Here is a 22,258-nt window from a genome sequence, read left to right on the forward strand (position 1 = left end):
AAATTACTGCAAAACTACACTAATCCAGCCGAAATTTTAAAGAAATCAGTTAAAGTTCCTATCACGGAAATTAAGCCTAAGCTTAAGGGGCAACCCTATAAGAAAAATACAGTTCATAATATCTAGTACCTAAACTAAATAATAAGATGTGGAAGAAGAGCGAAAGAATCCTCCGTGAAAATGTATACATGCAAGAGGATGCTCTCATTGGGCATATGTGGCAATTATCAATCCAACACTTTACAATGGGGTTCTCGTTTGGCTGTCCATAAAAAAAGTACGTATACCAAAACTTAGAGAGGGTAGCAACAGCATTACATCCACTTTGCACATCCCACCTTCAGACCAAATGGCCAAAAATATAGCGTTAAAAATTGCAACAAGGCTTAAGAGCTTGTGGCAGCTTGAGTGCAGGCCATATCGCCATAGCAGCATTTACACCTTCTAACATAGGGAGAATGGACTATATGATGTCGCATTATAGCCGGAGGGTTTGCGCAATGGTACGGAAATGGCTGGGCATGCTATATGTGTATACCGATGGTTCCAAATTAATGTAAGAGGTCGCGTCTGCTGTTTACTGTGTCGATCCAGAAATTAATAGATCCCACAGGCTGTCAGATCGGCCCGCTGTCTTTCAGGCGAAAATCGTAGCCCTGAAGAAATCAGCAGAAAGTTTTAAGGAGGCGTACTTAAGCTGCAGTCGCGGCATTATATATTGATAGTCAGGCAGCGATTAAGGCAATAATCTTGCACATTTTTGCCACGAGAAGTGTCCTGGAATGCAAAGAAGCATTAGAGAGACTTTGCTCCAGCTACATATTTACTGGGTTTCCGGCCATATTGGATAGAAAGTAACAAAATGACCTATGCATTGGCAAAGGTTGGTGCAGAACTCGACGAGTCGCAGGTAGATGCCACAATCCGTATGAAATGAAAATGAGACAAGATAAAAGGCGTGGAAAAAATTGCGGGGCTTCAAAATTTCTAGGGTGATGTGCAAATCCTACGACGTTTGACTCACAAATTTACTTATGTCTCTAAAAAGAGAAGATAATGGCCTTTGGCGCCACATCCTTATAAATTGGACCTCGTCAGTAACAGTATATGCAGGAAGTGCTAGCTGCAGTAAGCACGGTTGGGCACGTCCGCTGTTCATGTCCTGCGATCGCCAGGTGAAGGCTCCAGCTACTAATAGCGATAGAGTTGCTGGATATCGAGTCAGCTATTAAGCTAGATTCTAAAAACTTTTAGTATTCGCCAGAGGACAGAGCTTTTTCATAACATAAGTTCTGGAAACTAGTTGGAATTTTTAATGTTTGGTCGTCAAACAAATTCTGGTAACACTGTGGACACATTCAGTCTATGTGAGGTGTTTATTGACCGGCCAGTCCTACTTAACTTAAGCATTCATCATGGAAACGGTATTATACGGGCAGCTATAATTGTAATCCGTTATTGAACAAGAGCAGAATAGTGATGAAAATACCAGGATATTCCAATTTTCTAATACATATACGAGTTGCTAAAAAAATTGGGACAACCAAAAAAGATAACTTAATTTTCTGCGTTTGATAAGTTTTGGTGTTATTCCTTGACATTCTAGAAATCGGCCTTCACGTAGATATTATGTGGCGATAACTTTTTCTACTTATGGTTAAGGCTCTCATATACTCTTTTCTGAAGCCCTAGAAAAACTTAAGCAAATTACAAATTTATTTACATATATACATATTTATAGCAACAAGAAAATCTTAAAGTGTGCCATTAAATTTAAATTAGAATCTGCAGTGGATTTACTGTATGAAGAACAAAAAATAAGAAGAAGATGTGAATGTAAGCATAGGTCGATTTTAATCACAATAAAAACGAATATACGAAAAATGCTTTGCGGACCACTTTCAAACATTTTGCTTCAGAAACTATGAGTACCAAACTGATCGCAAGTAAGCCAATTTTAAGAGCATAGAATTTGGGCGATTGAGAGGTTTCGATGCTCAGATGTTTGTTTTTGACCCAATCACCCTTGAACGCTGAATAGTCTCAAATGAAATTTAGCGCCACCCAACAGTGTGGATCACCCTACAGGATCTCACGCTACCTGGAAACAGGTATAACACTCAATCATGCCAAACTGTGTAGCTAAATTGGGTTAAGATTTCGTACACAAATATCAAATAATCTGCAAGAGCCTTATGGCTAAATTTTATTGAGAAATGGGAAGGAGCTCACGCTACATGTGAACAAGAACAATCATAATAAATAAATAAAAATGAAATCGCTAAATTGTGGATCATTCAGATCGCCTCTAGAGAATATTTGATGATCTAAATCATTATAAATTTGAGCCTATTCGATGAAGACCAATAATCTGTGGTATATGGGCCAAACAGTCCGGTTATCACTTTCCGTTTCGTTACCAATTAAGACATACTTCGGAATAGTGTCCTTACTACCAGTGGATCTTATCGGGTCTGTTTTCGTTGGAATGTCGAAACCATTTATAAACTGATTTTAAAACAATAATGCGGTTACTTTCAGATTGTTTAACGAATTATGTGGGTACTACTTCGGGATAGCTTTAAAATAATTTGGAAATAGCTTTCAGGATGATTTTGTGGCTATTTCGAGAGAACTTCGCGCTGCTACAAACATCCTAAAATCTATACTTTCACATTTATAATGTTAATAAAATTATTCGAGGTTCATTTACATAGTCATCTAAACAGTTTTGTAAAAGCAGTCAGCTTTTGGAAGGATTGCAATTTGATTACTTGGGTAATTTTGCGTTTAGTAAAGAAAAATTTATCTATAATGTCGGGACTATTTTTGAATCCTTTTAGATATATTTCCGTATTATTTTAGGGTTATTTCGAGATACCCTGCAGAGGAATGGGGAGACCTCTACTCAGTTTGGAGAGGCAAGTGGAGGAAAACTTGACCTTCCTTGATGTTCCCAATTGGCAGGGATAGCTGGCGTAACTTTTTCGAAACGACAAAAATGGCTTAAGCGTTTCAGCGCCAATTAATGATGATGATTAAGAGATAATGTTGGAGCTATTTTGGCGTAGCTTGAGGAATATTTGAAATAATTTCCGTATCGTTTTTTAACTATTTTATGGGTCATTTTGAAACTATTTCAGTATGATATCAACACTATTTCAAGGTCTTTTTTCGGAATGTTTTAGAGTTACTTTTTTGGGTTATGTTGAGGTCGTTTTGTGACCATCCATGTATGACTTCGAGACTATCTCCAGAATTTTCCTATATTATTTGCATTATCATTTTGCTAAACCTTCGAGATTGTTTCTGAATTGTTAAACCAAAACTCTGACGAAGGCCAGATATAGCTGCAAGCGATTTTTTATTATGGAACTTCCCTTTTAAAATTCGCTGGAACAAAATTTGTTTTGGATAGATATTCTTTTGAGTAAAGCTGTTCGGAATGCACCGCACTGCATTTTCGGCACATACGTTTATTTGCTTTTGCGGTATTCCCATAAATCGACCCGATCTACTGTGTACATATATATATACGCCATTTATAATAAGTGTTTAATTTTCGAATCAAATATTGCAAACATTAAGCGAAAAGTATTAAATGTTTATGATAAACAAAAATTTATATATTTTACCTCCAGCGTCTTTTTGAAAGCTCCGCGAAAATCTCTATTGAAGTAAGCGTAAATGATCGGATTCAAAGCTGAATTAAAATAACCAATCCAAAAGAGTAAACCAACAACAATCCGTGGTGTGGTACAACTAGAACATAAGGTTGACGTCAAGTACCTGAAAATGGAAAGACAGCAGAAAACGGAGAAACAAAAAGATACAAAAATATTTCAGCATCGTTTTTCGATTAACCAAATTGTGTTATGTAATGGTATGTGCTGTGATGTATCAGATGACTTGAGTGTGAAGTTAATGACTGAGTGGACTTAATGCATGACAGCGCCTTTGAAATCTATGAAAATTTTGGCATATAACTTGATGAGTGTGTGAATGAAATATTTATAGGATTTAGCTCAGCTTTTGCTATAAATAGAAATAATTCTTTAGTCATATTTATTATTCATTCACTTTATATACTTACCATAGAAAGAATGGCAGCCAACAGATTAGAAATGCGCTCATTATAATGCCAAGCGTGCGTGCGGCTTTACGTTCTCGGCGCATCGTTGTTATGGTCGATTGCTCAACTTGAATGCTGGGACGCGGTTTGGGTATTTGGCTAATCTGTAAATGTTTGTCTAGTAACAGCGCAGCAACTTTAGATCTGGCAAAGACGTGGAAGAAAGGAATAAATAAATAAATAAAAGAGTGTTTGTAATAAAACCCGATTTTGGTAAAGTTGATGAAATTCAGAGATTAGAATATTTAAGTACTTGGCTGGGCGTAGGAAATTGAAAGGTTTCATATGAAACACTCAACTAAGTGATTTATGTCAAATAAATGTCGGTGAACTGATAGCAAAGTAATTTAATGGCTAATACAAGTAGATATTTTGAAAGAAGTGTATTAATTACTGGACCATTAATTGATTGGTATTTATTGACTTAAATTAGCTGGGATTTAGGTACATCGTTTTCACTCTGCAGTAGTCGAGCAGTTTACGAATTTGTATCCAAAAATTCAAACTTTTCAAGAACTGTGCAGCTTTTTAAAATTTTGGCGTTTCACAGCAAATTACGCCAGTCATCCTAGTTTCGCTATGACTGTTATAAATTGAGAGCACCATGGGAGCTCAAGCTTTCTTTCTCTGCTGTCAGATGAGGGTTTCGACAAAAAGTATTTCTTAAATCAAAATATTCAAATTTATTCGCAAAACACATCTCAGCAGAGCAGCTTGTGAGCTTTTCAGTTGCACCCATTCAATAAACTATCCCATCTGCTTTCGTCAGGTATGACAGATGAATTTTCCCTGAGAAACTTTTATTAGCAGAAGTACACTCGGAGCTTTTGGCGAACTACTGCCGACGGTTGACTTGCTTAAAATAACTGTTTCCTAAATATTTTGAATTTGTTTTTCCCGGGTATTGAACGCAGGACCTTCGGTTTGGTTGACGGGCACACTACCACCACACCATTACGTTAACTTAGGCTGGCATGCTTTTTGTTATCAATGTTGGGTTCCCCATATACAAAGTCGAATTGACTGCGGCAATAATAATTTGGTTTCCAAGGTGGTAACAAGTAATTTCTTTAGTTAATGATAGCAAGAGCTTCGCCTTTATCTAGTCCAATAAATAATATCATCGCATGACAGAAATGTCCAGTTATAAAAATAAATAGTAACATCGCCATGTAGATCTGCAGATAGAATCGATTTATCTGAACCCGCATTTCCCAGGACCTATGAAACGTCACTTATGATTCCAATCTTGAAATGTCCAATTATTCATTCTTAGTCGGATACGCAGACGAATTTGTCCCAGTTATTACAGAAGAAGCACGCATAAATCTCAACCAGGTTATGATAGACAGAATGGAGTGGTGATAATCGCGCTGATTCCAGTTGGAAGCAGAAAAAACAGAGTTGATGTAAGAAAGCATTGTTAAGGAGTAAAGTTAGACTCCCTACTAACATACTGGGAATAATTTCAACATATGTCTGAGCAGGCATCTAAAGAGGTATCGAAATGGCAACAAAAAGCAAAAGAAAATGCTCTGTATTGTGCGCAAACGTGCTGCAGAAAAAAAATCCCTTTAAGCTTCTAACACCTATGCAGCAAACATCAGCTCTTATAGAAGCCTCCGCTTATCGGACGGTGTCGTACAAATGAAATAGCTCCAACGAAATATAAGTAAAAAAAGATAGAGCGCATCAAAGGCGTTAGCAGAGAGAGCAGGGCAGAAACGCTTAGGCAGTGACTGGACGAAGCGATGGATAGCCATACTAATTACAGACATTGAAACATGGAGCACCAGACGCTTTGACGAGGCAAATTACCCCAACGCTTTCTGGACATTAGTATTACAAAAAATACTTGCACGGAATAAAAAAGCCGAAGATACTAAATGTGTAGAATACACCTTGTTTAACTGCTCATGAGTTGGCCAAATATCTATCGAAAATATTACAGGCAGTGGCCCGGAAACTGGAAATTAATCGGTAAGTTAGTAGAAATAACACACAAGGCAAAAAGTCGGGACCTAAAGGCGGAAGCACCAGCGCGCTCTTGAAAAATTATAAATATGGAACGTTCCCTAGAGTAATGAGGAAGTGGTCCCGTAATGACCGCGGTTCGAAAAGTGGTGGCTTTTAGCCCAGGAACGCATGGCTGCTGACAATGGCAGAAATTATGGCATTTTCCATGCAGTTGTTCGACGTAATTTGGCAAAGTCGCCAAACTTTGCGAGGAACTCAAAATCAGATGTGTCAGCACTGAGACAACTCTGTGTTGCGCTGTCGAAATCTGTATAAAAATAATTTCCAGCTAATTTGATGGGTGCCGTGGTGTGATGATAGCGTGCCCCGCCTATCACATGGCAAATCCTGGGCTCACGCTCCGGGCAAAGCAACATCAAAATTTTTGAAACAAGGAACATTTTTCTAAGCGAGGTCACCCCTCGGCAGTATTTGGCAAGCACTCCGAGTGTATTTCTGCTATGAAAATCTTTTAGTGAAAACTCATCTGCCTTGCAGATGTCGCTCGGAATTGGCATAAAATAGGTCCCGTCCCGTCAATTTGAAGGAAAAATTAAAGGAGCACGATGCAAATTGTAAGAGAAGCTCCGCGTAAAATCTCTTTGAAGGTTATTGAGCCTTACAAATTTGTTAGTTTGTCGACTTTGGTACTTCGCACATCGTAGCTCGTCGCTTCCCGGCGCTACGGATATGGCCTTTATCACTTAAGCATAACCATATTCACAGCCGTAATCATATATGTAACTCTTATAATTTCTGTTAACGCAAGCACAATTGTAGTCGTTGTCGACTTCCACCTTCATCTTCGTTTCAGCTCTTTTCTCATCATGGCTAGCATCAGCCTTATCTTTTTCATCAGCATCTTCAGCATGGCCTTCATTGTAACTATACTAGCCCTTCTTTTTCCTCTTAACCTCCTCCTTCTTCTTCTACCTTTACTTTCGATTACTCTTTTTCTTTAAAATTTTCTTACTATTCTTCTTCCTTTTTTAACTTCAGCTGATTTGGTTCATATTCGCTCTCTGACCCCCGGCTTTTTAGTGCCAGTTTAAACTCCAGTTAAGGTTGACTAGAGTTTAGCTCTGCCAGTTTGGCCGCTTAAGCTGAGATGAGCAGTGAAATTTGAGTTATCGAGAAAAGTGGAAAGATTAAACTCTATTCAACTTTAACTGCAGTTTCAACCCCGGCCTGAGTCATTGATTATTCTAAATTTTTATACTCAATGTGCTTTGCACATAGAGTATATTAACTTTATTGGATAACGGTTGGTTGTACAGCTATAAAGGAATCAAAATCATCAGTATCGAAAAAAAAATTAGATTGAGCCATGTCTGTCTGTCCGTCCGTTAGCATGATAACTTGAGTAAATATTGAGATATCTTCACCAAATTTGGTACAGTAGCTTATCTGGACCCAGAATAGGTTGGTATTGAAAATGAGCGAAATCGGATGATAACAACGCCCACTTTGTATATATATAATTTTGGAAAACACATAAACCCTGATAATTTAGTAAATAATACATCTCTTTTTAAAATGGGCGTGGCACCGCCCACTTGTAATAAAATCAATTTTACAAATATCATTAATCATAAATCAAAAACCGTTAAACCTATCGTAACAAAATTCGACAGAGAAGTTGCCTTTACTATAGGGAATGCTTTGAAGAAAAATTTACGAACTCAGTTAAGGACCACGCCCACTTTTATATAAAAGATTTTTAAGAGGGTCGTGGAGGAATAAAATAAGCTATATCTTTGCAAAACAGACTTTTATATCAATGGTATTTCATTTCCCAAGTGGATTTATAACAATAAATAGGAAAAACTTCAAATTTAAAAAAATGGGTGTCGCACCGCCCCTTTTATGACTAAGCAATTTTCTATAAATTAACTCGAAGAAAAATTAAGGGATCGCAATAAAATTGTGTACACAAATTTTTCCTATAGCAGGAAATATTTCTGAATTTATGTATGTTTGTTTAATGGTGTGTTCAGTCTATACTTATATTTAAGAATTCATTAGCTTAACACCGGCTTATAATAATTGAATTTCATTATTATGTTTTCTAAGAGAAACTGAAAAGAAAGAAACATTTACTGGCATATTGCGATGGGCCCATTTCGAAAACCGCCAACGTAATCATCATCAGGCAATTTTGTAATGTTATCAAAGGTTTCACCGGGATTCGAATGTGATTCACGGTTCAAATCCCGGCGAAACCTTTGATAACATTACAAAATTGCCTGATGATGATTACGTTGGCGGTTTCCAAAATGGGTCCATCGCAATATGCCAGTAAATGTTTCTTTCTTTTCAGTTCCTCTTACTTACTTACTTACTTACTTAAATGGCGCTTAACCGTCTAAACGGTTATGGCCGTACAACAAGGCGCGCCAGCCGCTCCTTCGCTCCGCCAACCGGCGCCAATTGGTCACACCAAGGGAGTTTAAAACGTTTTCCACCTGGTCCTTCCAACAGAGTGGGGGCTGCCCTCTACCTCTGCTTCCATAGGCGGGTTCCGATAGAAACACTTTCTTGGCCGGAGCATCATCTTTCATTCGCATAACATGGCCTAGCCAGCGCAGCCGCTGCGTTTTAATTCGCTGGACTATGTTGATGTCTGCGTATAGCTCGTACAGCTCATCATTAAATCTTCTTCGGTACTCGCCATCGCCAACGCGTAGAGGTCCATAAATCTTTCGAAGAACTTTTCTCTCGAACACTCCCAAAGCCGCTTCATCTGCTGTTGTCATGGTAAATGCTTCTGCCACATATAGCAGGACGGGTACGATAAGTGACTTGTAGAGTATGATTTTTGTTCGCCGAGAGAGGACTTTACTTTTCAATTGCCTACCTAGTCCAAAGTAGCATTTATTGGCAAGATTGATTCTTCGCTGGATTTCAGTGCTGATGTTGTTGCTAGTGTTGATGCTGTTTCCCAAATAAACGAAGTCTTTTACTATTTCGAAATTATGGCTGCCAGCGGTAGCGTGGTTGTCAAGGCGCATATGCGCTGAATCTTTGCTCGATGACAGGAGGTACTTCGTTTTGTCCTCATTCACCATCAAACCCATCTTTACCGCTTCTTTTTCCAGCTTGGAGTAAGGCGAACTAACAGCGCGGGTGTTTAGGCCGATGATATCAATGTCATCAGCATATGCCAGTAATTGCACGCTTTTATAGTATATTGTTCCAGTGCGGTTAAGTTCTGCAGCTAGTATAATTTTCTCCAGCATCAAATTAAAGAAATCGCACGATAGGGGTTCACCCTGTCTGAAACCTCGTTTAGTTTCGAACGGCTCGGAGAGGTCCTTCCCAATTCTGACTGAGCTGATGGTGTTGCTCAACGTCATTTTGCACAGCCGTATAAGTTTTGCGGGGAAACCAAATTCAGACATAGCGGCATATAGGCACCTCCTTTTCGTGCTGTCGAAGGCGGCATTAAAGTCGACGAAGAGGTGATGTGTGTCGATTCTCTTTTCACGGGTTTTTTCCAAGATTTGGCGCATTGTGAAAATCTGGTCGATGGTAGATGTACCAGGTCTGAAGCCGCACTGATAAGGTCCAATCAGCCGGTTCACGGTGGGCTTCAATCTTTCGCACAATACACTTGAAAGGACCTTGTATGCGATATTAAGAAGGCTAATTCCACGATAGTTGGTGCATTTTGCAGTATCCCCCTTCTTGTGGACTGGGCAAAGAACACTTAGATTCCAACCGTCGGGCATGCTTTCGTCCGCCCATATTTTGGTAAGAAGCTGCTGCATGCGCCTTACCAACTCCTCGCCGCCGAACTTGAATAGCTCCGCAGGCAATCCATCAGCGCCCACGGCCTTGTTGTTTTTCAATCTGGTTATTGCTATTCTAACTTCGTCATAATCGGGCGGGGGGACATATATTCCATCATCATCAATTGCGGGATCGGGTTCTTCATCTCTGCGCGGTGAATTGCTGCCTCCATTTAGGAGAGCAGAGAAGTGTTCCCTCCATAATCTAAGCACTCTCTGGACATCAGTTACAAGGTCGCCGTTTTCATTCCTACAGGAGTTTGCCCCGGTCTTAAAACCTTCCGTCTGTCGCCGTATTTTTTGGTAGAATTTTCGGGCGTTATTCCTGGTGGCTAGCAGCTCAAGCTCCTCGCACTCACGCCTTTCTGCTTCTGCTTTTTTCTTCCTGAAAAGGCGTTTCGCTTCCCTTTTCAACTCACGATAGCGTTCACACACTCCTCTTGTCGCGCTCGCTTTTAACGTAGCCGTGTAGGCAGCATCTTTTCTTTCGGTTACAACGCGGCATTCTTCATCATACCAGTTGTTTTTTCGTGGCCGCCGGTAACCAATTTTTTCCTCGGCAGCAGTATGAAGTGCTTTGGAGATATGCTCAGTTTCTCTTAGAAAACATAATAATTGAAATTCAATTATTATAAGCCGGTGTTAAGCTCATGAATTCTTAAATATAAGGAAATATTTCTAGGAAAAATGGAAAATATCTGTTAAAGACCACGCCCGCTTTTATTTAAAAGATTTTTAAAAGGGTCGTAGATAAAAATCATAAGCTATATCTTAGCGAAAAAGAGCTTTGTGTCAATAGAATTTTACTTTCTAAATTGAATTATAAGATTAAATTGGAAAACACTAAAATTTTTGAAAATGGGTGTGGCACTGCCCCTTTTATGACTTAGCAATTTTCTATATTTCCGGAGTCGTAACTAGAAGAAAAATTAACATATCGTAACGAAATTGTGTACACATATTTTCCTTATAGCAGAAAATATTTCTAGTCGAAATGGACGGGATCGGTTACAGACCACGGCATCTTAGATAAAACAAGTTTTAAAGGGTCGTAGACTAGAATAATAAGCTCCAACGTAGCAAAAAATAGTTTTGAATCATTGATATTTCACTTATCAAGTTTTATTCTAAGAGGAAATGAGGAGACATTTTTCTTAAACGGGTGGTGCCACGTGTTTTGTAGAAAAGTAATTTATCTGAAATGAAATGTACAATTGAAGCTCACGCTGAGTATATAATGTTCGGTTACACCCGAACTTAGATAACTTTACTTGTTATATTGATTTATGGTATTTTCAAACACGTTTTTGTAACATGTGATACAACAAATAGAAAATGTGTACTAAAATCAAATAAAACACATAGCAGACTTACCTATAGACGAGCCTTTCTTGTCGTACTGCCTCTTGATAGATACGATAATACATATAAACCATAACGAATCCAGGTATCCAAAAGCTCATCGATGAGCTAACAACAGCGTACGCCTTATTTACTTTAAATTCACAAATCTGTAAAGAAGTGCAGAAAAAAAAGAATTTAAAAACAGAAAACATCAAAGAGAAGCAAGTTCATTTTAAAACCAATTTAATTTTCCCATCAGTTTTATTTCGTTCTATTTCCCAAGTAAAAAAAAAAATAAATGTAAGGCGCGATAAACTCCGAAGAGATCTAAGGCCGAGCTTCTCTTCCAATTTGCGTCGTGCTCCTCTTAATTTTCCCTACAAATTGGCCGGACGGGACCTACATGTTTTATGCCGACTCCGAACGGCATCTGCAAGACAGATGAGTTTTCACTGAGAGCTTTTCATGGCAGAAATACACCCGGAGCGCTTCCTAAACACTGCCGAGGGGCGACCCCGCTTAGAAAAATTTTCTTCTAATTTAAAAACCTTATTTCTAAAATTTTTGATGTTGCTTTGCCCGGGGTGCGAACCCAGGGCATACAGTGTGGTAGGCGGAGCACGCTACCATCACACCACGGTGGCCGCCAATTTCCCAAGTAGCGCACCAAATAATAGGTAATGTCAAACCAACTTTAACCGCATAAAAGATAAGTTCTGAGTAATTGAATGAAGTTGTAATTTATTTTCACAAAGAAATTTGGTAGAATTATTCTATATGAACATACATAAACACACATAAGAAAGGAACAAGACTTCCCTTGAGATGACATTGACCAACTCAATTTGTTGTAAATATGTATATTAACGTGGTACGCCAAGTAATTTTGCGTGCTTCCCGATACTTAAATAATTGGTATGTCCTCAAACTCCTGGCATATTGCCTTTCATAAGAGGCTACTAAAATCAAATGAACCAAAGATTGGAGGGGTAAAAATATCATTATTGATAAAGGTGGGCTAGAACCAGAAGTTTCGAGTACCGAAACATGCCCGAGCCGAAAGCGCAAAATTTGACTTACTTAACACTCCCTAAAATTCGGTAAGCCTTTTACGGTTAAAACTATAACAGGATCGAGCCAAAAAGATTCGTTGAGAAATATTTGAAACCTCGTGAATACGATGTGGATGATGTTGGCTATCGAAAAGCTTGATATGTGTTTCAGGGATCCTTTATCATAACGAAAGTTTTGTGTTCGAATTGATATGGGACTTTGCGAGTTCTTACAGTGCCAACCAGCGATCACTTGACAGTTTAGATTATTCTTGGCTTCCTTCTTCAGACAGCACAGTTTAGGCTTTGCGTTTATCATCCTGCATACTTCTTAATAATTTTGACAACTGCATTGCACGCCATTCTGCACATCCCGCCTACAGACCTAATGGCCAATAATATCGCGTTAGCCACTGCAACAAGGCTTAAGACCTCGGGACAGCTTAAGTGCAGGCCGTATGGCCATAACAGTATAGCGCCATCTAATATCGAGTAAACGGAATATATAGTTCCGTGCCTGAGCTTCGCAAGTGATCTGGAGGTCACAATTGAGTCGCAGGGTTAGCGCTAGAGTGCAGAAACGACCGAACACACTGTGCACGCGTACACCGATGGTTCCAAATTTCAATCCAGAAAAATTTATAGTAGGCTGCCAGATTACTGCAGCACATTTCGACCAGAAATTATAGCCGTGAAGAAAGCAGCAGAAATTCTGCAGGAAGCGTGTTTAGTCGCGTCGATATATATATTGATACCCACGCGACGATTAAGGCAATAATCTCTCACAGTACTACATAAAATAAGTGTTTTGGAATGCAAAGAGGCATTGGAAAACTTCGCTCAGGCTAAAACATCTGTACTGGATTTGCGGTCATTAAGGGTCGATGAGTTAGCTATGAAGGGTGCACGACTCGCTAAATCGACGGTAAGCGTTCCAATCCGTTTGTGAGAAGTCAAAAGAAGCCGGGTCTTGCATATAATCCATCAAGCGGGAAAGGCTTGGAAAGAAGCGCGGGGCTGCAAAATTTCTACGATCATGTGCAAATCATACGATTTTCGACTCACAAGGTGGCTTATATCTTTGAAGATGGGAGACTTAAGACTCACGATGGTTATACTAACTAGGCACAGCCTTCTGGGGCTTACAAAATAGGCCTCGTCAGTAACAGCAGATGACTGAAGTGCGAGCTGGACGATAAAACGGCTGAGTACGTTGTGTGATCGTGTACTGCGCTCGCCTGTTAAGGTTCCAGCTATTGGGGGCGGCAGAGCTGAAAGGTTTTGAGGCAGCAATTCAGCTAATTCCTAGACAACTTCTAGAATTTGCCAAGAGAAAAGAGTTATTCTAAATTCTTGTAACACTATGGACGTATTCAGGCTATGTGAGATTTTTATTTATAGGCCAATTCAACCTAATCCAACCTAAATTTTACGGCTGTATAACCAAAGGCTGTTTTGTTGTTTACACTGGCGTGAATTTCATAATGAAAATAAATTGTGAAGATGCTATAAAATTTAAAGTTCGCGCTAAATGCCAATGAACCAGAATAATTTTGTCGGAGGTCTTAAGAAACAACAAATTTTGGACAGAAATAACCAATTATTTTCAAATTGTGGTTAAGCCATGCTAATATTACAAACATACATATTTATGCCCGTACGTCTTTAACTCTCGCAAACAACCTGTCAGATGTAATTGTCTTCAGAATGTTTAAGAAAGTTCAAATTACACGTTCTGCGATTAGTTGTGATTTTTGTTGGAAAAACTTTCTTGAGATATACGTTTCTTTCAGCCAATAGCCCGTCTTTGTCCACTGTATTGTTCACCAGATTTTTGATTTATATACCTTTCATGATTATGAAATGGTATATTAACTTTGGTCCGATGTTTGTAACGTTGAGAAATATAGAAGATAGACTCACCATTAAGTATACCGAATTGATGAGGGCGATGAACTGAGTTGATATAGCCATTTCCGTCTGTCCGTCCGTCTGTCTGTTTGAACGCAAACTATTCCCTCAAATTTTGAGATATCTCAATGAAATTTGGCACAAGGATGTATTTTTGTATTGTATTAGACATTTGTCGGATCCGGTAGGATCGGACCACTATAACATATATCTCCCATACAACCGATCATTCAGATATTCTAATATATTGTTACGAATATTAGCAAAACTAAGGGGTGCTGCTATCTCTAAGCCGATGCTAAACAGTGATATCATGCACATCCATAGATCAATCATTATGTATCTACATAAACGAAACAATAATTGCGTCTACACATATGTACCATGTACGTATACGAGCAGCGGAGAATCAATGCACAAGCACATGCATATATCTGAGATACTCCTGAAAGTATGCAATGAGAGAAGCTATAAAATCGTGCAATTGTAGTTTCAGCTGAGAAGTTTGAGAGCTGATGGCAACTAGTAGATTCTGGAAATGGAAGCGCCTAGAAGAAGCGAACGTTGAAATCAGAGAGTATAAAAGGCAGCAAATGTAGAGGCGCTGGAATTCAGTTTGATTTGAGCTATCAAGCTGTTTCGATTAAGACGCTATCTAGCGAGCCATAGCAGTATTATTTTGAAAGTCAGTTTCATTTAAGCTATCAGTTTGGTTATTAAGCCAGCTAGTTGCAAAATATAACTGTTATTGTGAAGTACTTTAATAAAGGCCATTTTTCCATTATTCAATATTGGAGTTATTTATTCAACAGTTTAGCGATAGGAAAGTTGGCAAAAGATTGCAAATAAGGGGAACTGCAGTAAATTTGTTACAATATCGTAGAAGATATCCTGCAGAAATCACTTTGATCGGAGCTATATATGATATATATCCCATGGGTTTTTTGTCATTTTTTATTTTATATTTATCTTAGAAATCCTTTAGGTATGTAGACCTGTACACTATATATTTCTTATCTTATATATCCGATTATTTGAAGATTACGAACGGGATAAGATTATTGTTCAGCCCCATTCATGAAAGGTATGAAGTCTTCGGCACATCCGAAGACAGTCCCGTCCTTACTTGTTTTAGAATTAACTAAAGTAAATGGGTTTGTGTAAATTCTGCAAATTTAAAATGGCTTTTTGTGTTATTCCAGTGTTTTTTTTTTTTTGCGTTTCCCTAATTAATGTAATTTGTTAGATATCCTAGAATGGTTAAAATCGTAGATCTGCTGTAGCTATTGCAGGCAGCACTGCGCAATATATAAATATGCAAGAAGGATGGATTTATGATATATGTACATTAGGGTGGCACATTTAGAAATCGAATGAACATTTAATGGGCATTTAACTTTTGGCTTCAAATGAAAGCAGTTAAGTTGCGTCACACATAATTTTAAGGAAGTGCACGAGATATTGCTATGGCCAGGAACTGTGCGGCTTAATAGCATGCGACCAGTTGAACTCAAGGCTCACAGACGACCTTCGAACGCACCACAGTTGAAATCAGGGTTTTAGTAGCTGCTTACCCATCCAAGTAAATATTGAATAATCTAACTGTAGCAGCATTGGTCATCGCCCCACTACTGCATCCTTAATAGCGTCAACTTACGCTTGGAAGATGCTACAGTGATCGGGTAAATTAAATTTTTTTGTTTTTATCGAGCCTCTGACATAAAACCCTCCTCCTGCTTTTCGTTCAACTCCGCCACATTCCTCTACTGTGTCTTTGACCACTGGTATAGATAAATCTATTTTCCACAACTCTTTCGAGGAAGTTACTTAGGCGAAGCTTGCACAGAGCCTAGTTCCCGGTACACATTTGTATGTTTTTCCCAGTTGAAAAGAATGCTGGAATTTCCGAGCGGAAGAAGCCCATATCCAATATCAGGAAGGCTGATCGGCCACTGGGTTACAGTTGCCAGGTAGGTGTTATTCCAAGAGCTCCTCTTAGACCCAACTGCGCTGAGCGTTGTACTAACACTAACATTTTGATTATGCTCGAGTTGTTCTATATCTTCCACTAGACCATTACCCCATAGAATATTTTCGATATACCTACCACATTCCCATTGACGAAAGATCTCAGCTCTTACCTATTGTCCTTTGCAGCAGGTCAATGCAACCCATGGCGTTACTATCTCTATCGTTCACGTTTTGCCGGCAAACCAAATAAAAATAATTCTTACATATTTTACTATATCAAAAACTTACAACGTCCCTACCCCGATCGAGGTGTGCCTGCTAGCGAGATCTTATACCGACTCATAAAAATCACTAGATCCGTTTTACTAAAGCTGATTGCCGGCCCACTGGAATTCATCACAGTAATGCTTTGCTTTTAAAATAGGCACGCTTCTATGCCGAAAGTAGTGTAGCTGACCAGCGGAAAAAAATATGCCAATAATTTTGAAGTAGCACAGGAAAGACATGACAAGGGCCCGGAGACTTGTGGGGCATAAAATAATTAATAGCCCATACAAGTTGGCTTTTTTGCAAGGACATGACAGGCATTCTCGAAGAGCCAGAAATCAATGCCGGTAAAGTTTGAAGTTTCTGCACGATAGCGACATAAGGCAAATAATTGTCCAACAGAAGCTGCAAGAAAGTCTTGCTACTCACCATCCAGCCATCAATAATATCTCTATGATCCCCCAAAGGGATATGATTCCTAGAGAGAACTTGATAGAGCCTCGCAAGCTAAGTTCAACCATCCACGTTTTCGCAGAAGCTTCTGTTCGAATTCCTCGTTGTTATCTTTTTACATAATTCTATATCCCAAAATTCACCTTGTAAGTTACTAAGTCTGAGCGTAATTTAGCCCTCCTAGCTCTATGCAAAAGCTCCCTACTGGAAGCTTTAAGATCGTCGAGAGATTATAACCCAATTGGTGGATTATACTTACTTACTTACTTACTTACTTAATTGGCGCTTAACCGTCTAAATGGTTATGGCCGTCCAACAAGGCGCGCCAGTCGCTCCTTCGCTCCGCCAACCGGCGCCAATTGGTCACACCAAGGGAGTTTAAATCGTTTTCCACCTGGTCCTTCCAACGGAGTGGGGGCCGCCCTCTACCTCTGCTTCCATAGGCGGGTTCCGATAGAAACACTTTCTTGGCCGGAGCATCATCTTTCATTCGCATAACATGGCCTAGCCAGCGCAGCCGCTGCGTTTTAATTCGCTGGACTATGTTGATGTCTGCGTATAGCTCGTACAGCTCATCATTAAATCTTCTTCGGTACTCGCCATCGCCAACGCGTAGAGGTCCATAAATCTTTCGAAGAACTTTTCTCTCGAACACTCCCAAAGCCGCTTCATCTGCTGTTGTCATGGTCCATGCTTCTGCCCCATATAGCAGGGCGGGTACGATAAGTGACTTGTAGAGTATGATTTTCGTTCGCCGAGAGAGGACTTTACTTTTCAATTGCCTACCTAGTCCAAAGTAGCATTTATTGGCAAGATTGATTCTTCGCTGGATTTCAGTGCTGATGTTGTTGCTAGTGTTGATGCTGGTTCCCAAATAAACGAAGTCTTTTACTATTTCGAAATTATGGCTGCCAACAGTAGCGTGGTTGCCAAGGCGCATATTCGCTGACTCTTTGCTCGATGACAGCAGGTACTTCGTTTTGTCCTCATTCACCATCAAACCCATCTTTACCGCTTCTTTTTCCAGCTTGGAGTAAGCAGAACTAACAGCGCGGGTGTTTAGGCCGATGATATCAATATCATCAGCATATGCCAGTAATTGCACGCTTTTATAGTATATTGTTCCAGTGCGGTTAAGTTCTGCAGCTAGTATAATTTTCTCCAGCATCAAATTAAAGAAATCGCACGATAGGGGGTCACCCTGTCTGAAACCTCGTTTAGTTTCGAACGGCTCGGAGAGGTCCTTCCCAATTCTGACTGAGCTGATGGTGTTGCTCAACGTCATTTTGCACAGCCGTATAAGTTTTGCGGGGAAACCAAATTCAGACATAGCGGCATATAGGCACCTCCTTTTCGTGCTGTCGAAGGCGGCATTAAAGTCGACGAAGAGGTGATGTGTGTCGATTCTCTTTTCACGGGTTTTTTCCAAGATTTGGCGCATTGTGAAAATCTGGTCGATGGTAGATTTACCAGGTCTGAAGCCGCACTGATAAGGTCCAATCAGCCGGTTCACGGTGGGCTTCAATCTTTCGCACAATACATTTGAAAGGACCTTATATGCGATATTAAGAAGGCTGATTCCACGATAGTTGGTGCATTTTGCAGTATCCCCCTTCTTGTGGACTGGGCAAAGAACACTTAGATTCCAACCGTCGGGCATGCTTTCGTCCGCCCATATTTTGCTAAGAAGCTGCTGCATGCGCCTTACCAACTCCTCGCCGCCGAACTTGAATAGCTCCGCAGGCAATTCATCAGCGCCCACGGCCTTGTTGTTTTTCAATCTGGTTATTGCTATTCTAACTTCGTCATAATCGAGCGGGGGGACATATATTCCATCATCATCGATTGCGGGTTCGGGTTCTTCATCTCTGCGCGGTGAATTGCTGCCTCCATTTAGGAGAGCAGAGAAGTGTTCCCTCCATAATCTAAGCACTCTCTGGACATCAGTTACAAGGTCGCCGTTTTCATTCCTACAGGAGTTTGCCCCGGTCTTAAAACCTTCCGTCTGTCGCCGTATTTTTTGGTAGAATTTTCGGGCGTTATTCCTGGTAGCTAGCAGCTCAAGCTCCTCGCACTCACGCCTTTCTGCTTCTGCTTTTTTCTTCCTGAAAAGGCGTCTCGCTTCCCTTTTCAACTCACGATAGCGTTAACACACTCCTCTTGTCGCGCTCGCTTTTAACGTAGCCCTGTAGGCAGCGTCTTTTCTTTTGGTTGCAACGCGGCATTCTTCATCATACCAGTTGTTTTTTCGTGGCCGCCGGTAACCAATTTTTTCCTCGGCGGCAGTATGAAGTGCTTTGGAGATATGCTCCCACTGCTCCTGTATTCCTTCAGGATGAGTTGTGCCCTCAGAGAGCAGGTGTGAGAGACGAGTTGCGAAATCATTGGCAGTCTATTGTGATTGAAGCTTTTCGACGTCTAGCTTTCCTTGTGTTTTTTGTTCCTTGTTTTTAGCCGCGTTGAGGCGGGTGCGTTTTTTGGCTGCAACGAGATAATGGTCCGAATCGATGTTAGGTCCTCGGATCGTTCGCACATCTAAAACACTGGAGGCATGCCGTCCGTCTATCACAACGTGATCGACCTGATTGCGAGTATTTCGATCAGGAGACAGCCATGTAGCTTGATGTATCTTTTTATGCATGAACCTCGTGCTTGATATGACCACGTTTCGAGCACCGGCAAAGTCAATGAGCCTCAGTCCGTTAGGAGAAGTTTCATTGTGTAGGCTGAACTTTCCGACTGTAGGGCCAAAAACACCTTCTTTGCCCACCCTGGCGTTAAAGTCGCCAAGCACGACTTTTATATCATGACGGGGGCAGCGCTCGTATGTGCGTTCTAATTGTTCATAAAAAGTGTCTTTCACCTCATCGTCTTTCTCCTCTGTCGGCTCATGGGCGCAGATGAATGATATATTAAAAAATTTTGCTTTTATTCGAATAGCGGCGAGACGCTCGTCCACAGGCGTGAACGCCAGCACTTGGCGACAAAGTCTCTCTCCCACCACGAATCCGACGCCGAAACTGCGCTTATTCGCATGGCCACTCCAATATATGTCACAATTTTTGATCTTCTTTCTACCTTGCTTCGTCCAACGCATTTCTTGGATGGCGGTGATGTCAGATTTTGCTTTGACGAGGACATCAACCAGCCGGGCATCTGCACCAATCCCATTCAGGGAGCGGACGTTCCAGGTGCATGCCCTCAATTCATTGTCCTTCAAACGTTTGCCATGGTCGTCATCAATAGAGAGTGTATTTATCCGAGGCTTGTTGTTATATTTCATTGGAATATGGTTTTACGTGGCGGGTCCCAAGCCCAGCGCACAACCCGCTCAGCGGGGGTGAAAATATTACTTGGCACGTTTATATAGCGAGCCGCTTGCTCCAAGAGAGACGGCCGCTTGCAGCCGCACCTAGAGGTGTACAGACGCTGCCGATGAAATCTCCCCCGGCTAGCCCTTAAACCGATTATGTCAGAGTGGCCTAGCCAGGTTGTCGCCTTCTCACATTAGCTCACCGCTAAACGGGTGTTTAGCGGCTACCCAGAGGATACTTGACCGCAAGCGACCGGCAGTAGTGAGCTGCTTGAACCACATGCAAAAGAATCGCTCTGGCCATTCCCAGGTGAATGGCGGTCAGAAGCTTTCCCCACTTTCGTGGACTTCTACACACGGCCCCACCCTCCGTGGATTATACTTGCTCGTCGCTAATTCAGAAATCTTATCATCGTTACTACTCAGTTACCGCTCTTGAATAAGGACTATACCCACTCTGCATTGCTCAAATCAGAGTTACAAGAGTACTAAAACGGTTCCAAAATAAACTAAACAAAAGGACAACATTAAGAACATACTTATACAACAAATTATATCATTTTTAGAGCGTTGTCGTGGTTATTGTACTTTCACGCACAAAAATGAATTGTATAGCATACATATGTATGTCTTAATTTCGTTAAGCATAATTAAATCTATTCTCTAAACTTCACTCATTTTGAATATAATTACATCATCATACTACGCTTCGCTTTCACCTTTATTACATACAAATTTAGCTGATATGGTCATTAATTTTTCAATGCTAAAGTAACGACATGGCGTATGAGTAACTCTTGAAGTATAATAAAACAGTTAGCTCATGTCAATTTACTCATTTGTGGCGAAGCGTGCAAATCGACAGAGCAGAACTTGGAAATTTGCTGAGCATTGAAATATGAGAATAGACAGACAACATAAATGGCAGGGATGCCAAATAAAAAAATTAAGCAGAATAATAATAAAATTTTCATCTACATTGCTGGGTTGTGTTATGTAATGACATCCCCATCCACCGGAAAAATTATGATTTAACGAGTGCATGGTTTTTTCTTACAATTTCGTCATACATTGTAAATTATATCACTAAAAAAAGTACACACAATGTTGATTTCGAAATTTTGTGTATGGAAAGTTCTCAATTTGTAGTAATCCATATAAGAAATATTTGTGACACGTGTATTAAATTCATCAGCATTTAGACATACAATTATTTGGTTATATGTGAAAATCTATTATTATTATTGTTATTATTATTATTATTATTATCATTATTATTATTATTATTATCATTATTATTAGGCCTGGAAGCACTGAGACCTTTGTTCAGATCTATTGTGCATGACCTTTTAGCCAAATTTTGTATGTGGATTCTTTTGATGTACTTCAGGTTTTTTACTCCATAACATAAAGAGCCACAGCACCTAGAAGGGAAAAACTCTGCCTTGCCAGAGCGACGCATTCGCAGGGAATGTGAACCGGCGTTTCATCCTCCACTCACAGAAACGACAAATGTGAGTATCGGATAGATTTAACTTACTTAGGTGATATCGAAGACCACAGTGTCCCGTATAGTACCCAGTGAGAGTTCTTAGGTCCTCCCTGCTTAGATTAATGAGTTTGGCTGATACATTCGATGCCGAAAGTATAAACCCTCTTTGTCCTGGGCAGTCAGTTGCCCTGACGTCTTAATGCTCTTGATTCCAAGTTACTTATGGTTTCACTGCTGTATGCTTTTGTGGGTCCACAAAAGGGCTGTGGACCATAGAAAGCTGCTATAGAACCCTGCTTTGCTAGGTAATCTGCATGTTCATTACCTTCATATCCCTGATGTCAGGGAATACATCCTAACAAAATCTAGTTTTTGGTTCCTATTTCATTAAGGATTTCAATGCAGTCATCCACTAGCTTCGATGTAACTGTGTAGGATTTCAAGGATGATGAGGATGAGCCCTCCGCACTAATTCTCTACCCCAGACTCCTATTGCGTGGATTTCTTCCTGAAATA

General features: G+C 40.1%; 1 protein-coding gene across 3 annotated transcripts in view; it reads right to left on the bottom strand.

Moving 5' to 3' along the window:
• Positions 1-22,258, bottom strand: part of LOC137238049 (octopamine receptor beta-1R-like) — a 285,592-nt gene that overhangs the window by 25,393 nt on the left and 237,941 nt on the right. For 2 of the 3 annotated variants that reach the window (XM_067762608.1, XM_067762607.1), the window contains 3 exons: positions 11,314-11,450; positions 4,094-4,276; positions 3,899-4,035 (listed from right to left, as the gene is read on the bottom strand). In XM_067762608.1, coding sequence (XP_067618709.1) covers positions 4,026-4,035; positions 4,094-4,276; positions 11,314-11,450 — 330 coding nt within the window. In that variant the 3' untranslated portion in view covers positions 3,899-4,025. Of the gene's footprint in view, positions 1-3,635; positions 3,790-3,898; positions 4,036-4,093; positions 4,277-11,313; positions 11,451-22,258 lie in introns of those variants that run through there. The other variant, XM_067762609.1, reaches the window with a different exon arrangement.

The sequence above is a fragment of the Eurosta solidaginis genome, chromosome 1, assembly GCF_040869045.1.
Source record: "Eurosta solidaginis isolate ZX-2024a chromosome 1, ASM4086904v1, whole genome shotgun sequence".
Lineage (NCBI taxonomy): Eukaryota > Metazoa > Arthropoda > Insecta > Diptera > Tephritidae > Eurosta > Eurosta solidaginis.